This window comes from Carassius auratus, unplaced genomic scaffold, assembly GCF_003368295.1.
Source record: "Carassius auratus strain Wakin unplaced genomic scaffold, ASM336829v1 scaf_tig00038848, whole genome shotgun sequence".
Lineage (NCBI taxonomy): Eukaryota > Metazoa > Chordata > Actinopteri > Cypriniformes > Cyprinidae > Carassius > Carassius auratus.
In genome coordinates this window covers 67388-72023 of record NW_020526471.1, presented here as the reverse complement: position 1 = coordinate 72023, position 4636 = coordinate 67388, and the positions used below count along the sequence as shown (strand labels likewise).

General features: G+C 34.9%; 1 protein-coding gene across 1 annotated transcript; it reads left to right on the top strand.

Moving 5' to 3' along the window:
* The first annotated feature begins 2581 nt into the window (after positions 1-2581).
* LOC113083570 (SLAM family member 5-like) lies at positions 2582-4231 on the top strand. The gene is made up of 3 exons (XM_026254620.1): positions 2582-2606; positions 3450-3770; positions 3865-4231. The coding sequence occupies exons 1-3, from the start codon at positions 2582-2584 to the stop codon at positions 4185-4187; spliced, it is 669 nt and encodes a 222-aa protein (XP_026110405.1). The 3' UTR covers positions 4188-4231.
* Positions 4232-4636: the final 405 nt, after the last annotated feature.

Below are 4636 nucleotides of genomic sequence, written 5' to 3'. Positions count from 1 at the left end.
AATTTTCCGCGCTCTGTTCACAAATTCACGATTGTTCTGATGCCGCAATTATAAGCCAGGCTCTACAACTGAAGCGCTTGCACTGAAAGCGCCTCTCTTCACGTGACTCCTGCTACAATGTGCCACGGCTCTGCAGCGCGCGCCTTATGAAGCAGATGTTTGAAGCAGCGTAGGTCATGTCTGCGACCACCAAATTTTAACTTTCTCACATTCTCAAAAAAATGACGCACTTTAGATTCCCAACCGAGAGTGAGCGATTGCTAAATCGAAACCGAAAGTAAAACCGATATGTCCTCTCAAAAGCGATATTGTTGCCCAGCTTTTTGAGAGCGACTCTATGTGCGCAAATTAGGCTACATAACACATCTAGACTGTTATTAGAATGTAAGCTATAATAGGTTTTGTAGTTGACTATAGTATTATTCTTGGAAAAAAATTGCACTTAAAATATTGAGAAAGTAGCTTACTTTGATTATGGATGCTCTTATTTTTTGCACTTAATAAGACGCTTAAAAATATTTATATTATTTATTTATGTATTTATTTATTTGTTATTTCTATGTACAGTTTGTGAAAAAGAGTTCAGTCAGGTCAAGCATTCTAGAAGCCAGTCCGATGAGTTTACAGTGTCTAAGGTGTAGTTATCTTTTACTGCATCTTATAATTCATGCTCATAAATAGAACTGAAATTACATTAATTACAATATAATTAGTTAAACAATTCAAAATGCACCTGCAGACTATTTTTATGAATTTGGTCATTGAGAATTTTTCATCACATATCTTGAGTTAAGTGTTGGAGTTAATGATAATCAAGCAACAAAAGACAAGGAGAAAATCACTCCCTGTTCTTGACAGAATAGCATTTGTAATTGTAAGAATTTATATAGTGAAAATTATGCCCTACCATCACATTCACACCTATGCAATCAATAAATAAATTACTACTAGAGCAAACAATTGTACAAGTTTACAAGAGGACATATGTGCCCAGATTTATACATTTAAAATTTTAATGAACACAATTTTCATATTTGGCATACCCTTGGAACCCAAATGAACCAATTGTCAACAACCATAGTCTCACTGAGGACACTGCGAATGTAGTGGAAACACTGTAGGATTGGTTGTCTCAGTATGTGTGTGTGTGTGTGTGTGCCAGTTCACCTTAATAGCTTACTTATTTAACACACTGTCTTGTTAGTGATTGAGGTGTTCTGCTGTTGGATGCAATAATGAATATATCAGTCATCATTTACTCCCGACATATGCGCCGCTGAAGACACAGTGGATTACATTTGGTTTTGAAAGGAATGCCCCCCTTATACACTTTCATTAATACCCTAAAGAATCACATCAACTTGTGGAAAATGGGCATCCGTTGAACCCTTGAATAAGGGCTAGATGAACAACAGCATCTTCTCATATGCAAATACAGTGTGTGAACTGGGAGGATCAAACTGTGTCGGGGAGGATTCACACAACACACTGACAGTTATACCGTGTTTTCAGCACATTGTGTTACTAGATATGCTGGTGAACTTTTGAAGAAAATGTCTCGCATCTCTGTTTTGTTCTGTTTGTGCTTGTGGAGTCTGATTGGTAAGTTTTAATTATATGTTGTTGTTTTTTTTTCCTTCTCAGAGTAATAATGTATTTACTACATTTAAACAGAAAGGGTACAACAACTGTCACTCAGGTAGTACACTTTAGGTACTAAAATACATGTGATATTCTGTTAAGTATATATTTTTTTAAATTGATTGATTTAAATGCTGCACACTAGCTTTCCTCTAAAACATAACTTTAAAACAAATTAAATGTAAGAATTTTTTTTCCACCATAAAGATTAAGGTTTAATCTTAAATCTAGATCAAATCATTATTTAACAGTTCTATTGCACCAATCTTTAAACTTTATTTTAAAAATAAGCAGACTTAGATTTAAACTAACTTTAATCGTATCTCTCCATTACTAGAGGGCCACAGCCCTGGAGAGTTTATATTCAGATCAAATTAAGCACACTTGATCCTGATCAGGTCCTTCAGGCTTATTTGAAAACTGCATGGTTTGTGTGTTATAGCAGGGTTGGGACTAAATTCTGCAGGGCTGCGGCCCTCCAGGAATTGTTTGACACCCCCATTTTAAAGTAATCTCGTTAAGAAAGTCACATGACTGCAAAAGCTGTTGTTTTTGGAATCATGTTTGTTTTGTATTGTTTATGTTTTTAATGCACCAAATAATCTAAAATGTTTAGTATGAAAATCCACTATATAACTGTGTGTTGGATACCGTGCTTATTAAACGTTATTAATAATAACAATTATTGTGGTGGAAGACACTGTGGCAGTAAGCTATTATGAAGGGGCATGTGTGTGTATAAAACTAATTACATTAGTTACTTTTGAATGTCACTTTTGTGTTATTTTTGTCACCTGGAGTGGGCTTACATACTTGTTTTGATAAAAAAAAAAAAAAAAAAAAATTCTGTGTAGGCCCTTTCACAGCAAGAGTGAACTGAGTAATCCTCAGGCTGAGGGAAGTGCCTCTTCCTCAACACTTACTCCCAATTTCTCTGAACATGGGGTCAGTAGAGAAAAAACAAAGTAACCTGTGTTACTTGAAAAAGTAACTCAATGTAAATTTAAAAGTAATGTGTTACTTTAATTACTTGAAGGAAGTGGTCTAATTATGTCTCACATGATTATGAAAGCATCATAGTTGTTGGACCTTTTCAATTATTTGACACACACACACACACACACACACACACACACACATTTATACAGTCATAGCCAAAAATATTGGCACCCTTGGTAAATATGATCAAATAAGGCTGTGGAAATTAATCTGCATTGTTAATCCTTTTGAACTTTTATAAAAAAAAAAAATAATAATAATAAAAAAAAAATTCACAGAAATGTTTCATTTAATTGGATAATAAGAATTTAAAATGGGGGGGGGGGAATATCATAATCATGCTGGAGTGCTCAATAACTAATAAAATAGAAAATTGACAATTATGATTGGTTTTGTGGTCAAGCTTTACATTTAATAACGGTTTTATTTCCTATTTGGTTTTAAGTATATACTACTGTAACGTTAACCCTGCATGGATTACGTTTAAAAAGATTAACAGTTGAAAACATTTGTTAGAAATTAATCAAAAAGTAATCAAATGTAATCAGTTACATTACTTTAATAAAGTGATTGAAATAGTTCCACTACTTAATACACTTTAAATAGGATAACTTGGAATCTGTAACCGATTACATTTACAAAGTAACCTTACCAACACTGTTTATCAGATAGAAGATTCTGCGAATCGGTTAGTCAGTCAGTCAAAAAAAAATAAAAAATAAAAATAAATAAATAAATGGCATATTTGTTGCTTATCAATTACATCTATATTTGTACCTTAATCTATGTAAAATATTTTTATTCTCTAGGTGTTTTTGGTGAGAAAGTGTCAGTGATGGAGGGAGATTCTGTCACTCTTAACACTAATGTTAGTGAATTACGTGAAGAGGATGACATTCTGTGGCATTTTGGAACTGACAACTCTCCCTTAGCTGAAATCAGTAGAGAGAAACAAATCTTTTCCATATATGATGATGTACCAGATGGGAGATTCAGAGGCAGACTGAAGCTGGACCATCAAACTGGATCTCTGACCATCACAAACATTACATATGAGCACGCTGGGATCTATAAACTAGAGATAATTGGTGTGAAATGGTCATCAAAAACATTCAGTGTTTCTGTCTATGGTGAATAGAAATCATTTGTGCTGTCTTTTTATATATTCTTGTTTTATAGTTTGAGGTGACAGATCGTATAAACACTCACTCTCATGTTTTACAGCTCGTCTACCTGTTCCTAACATTACCAGTGTCTGTTCTTCATCATCATCAGGATCTTCACATTGTTCATTGTTGTGTTTAGTGGATAATGTGAGCCATGCTACACTCTCTTGGTACAAAGGAAACAGTTTATTGTCCAGCATCAGTGTGTCTGACCTCAGCATCAGTCTCTCTCTACCTCTGGAGGTGGGATATCAAGATAAAAACACCTACAGCTGTCTGATCAACAATCCCATTAGCAATCAGACCACACATCTGGACATCACTCAACTCTGTCACACATGTTCAGGTAAGGCAGTACTGATATTAACATTTATTTATTGAGCTGATCTCCATCTACTGTTGTAGCCCAGATTCAATAAATTACATCAAAGACCTTTAGCCCCCATCACAGACCGTTCTTGAGATTTACTTTTGAGGGAGTGGCCTATCAATATACAGTCCTTCCACTTGGACAGGTCCTTATCACTGTGTACAGTACCTGGTACTTGGCACTTTTTTAGTACCACCTCAGTTGAGGTTCCAAGTGAACCGTATCATTACTAAAATGTGTCATTTGTGTTCTGCTGGTCATGGATTGGCCAGAGTGAATTTTTACTACCTGCATCACCGAACTTGCAACACAAACACAACAGAACCGCTAGCTTTAAATCAGCACAGCCATAAAGATTGAACGCAAATATTTTGAACAAGTGTAACTTTTTTAAAAACCAGAAAGTGGGATTTTAGTTGTCTGTTGAAGAAGTACGGACATTCCTCTCATTGAAAGTAGA

Coding starts and splice junctions, on each gene's coding strand:
- LOC113083570 (XM_026254620.1), top strand. CDS start 2,582: ATGGGGTCAGTAGAGAAAAAACAAA. Junction 2,607..3,449: donor GTCAGTAGAGAAAAAACAAA/GTAACCTGTGTT, acceptor TTTATTCTCTAG/GTGTTTTTGGTGAGAAAGTG. Junction 3,771..3,864: donor ATTCAGTGTTTCTGTCTATG/GTGAATAGAAAT, acceptor CATGTTTTACAG/CTCGTCTACCTGTTCCTAAC.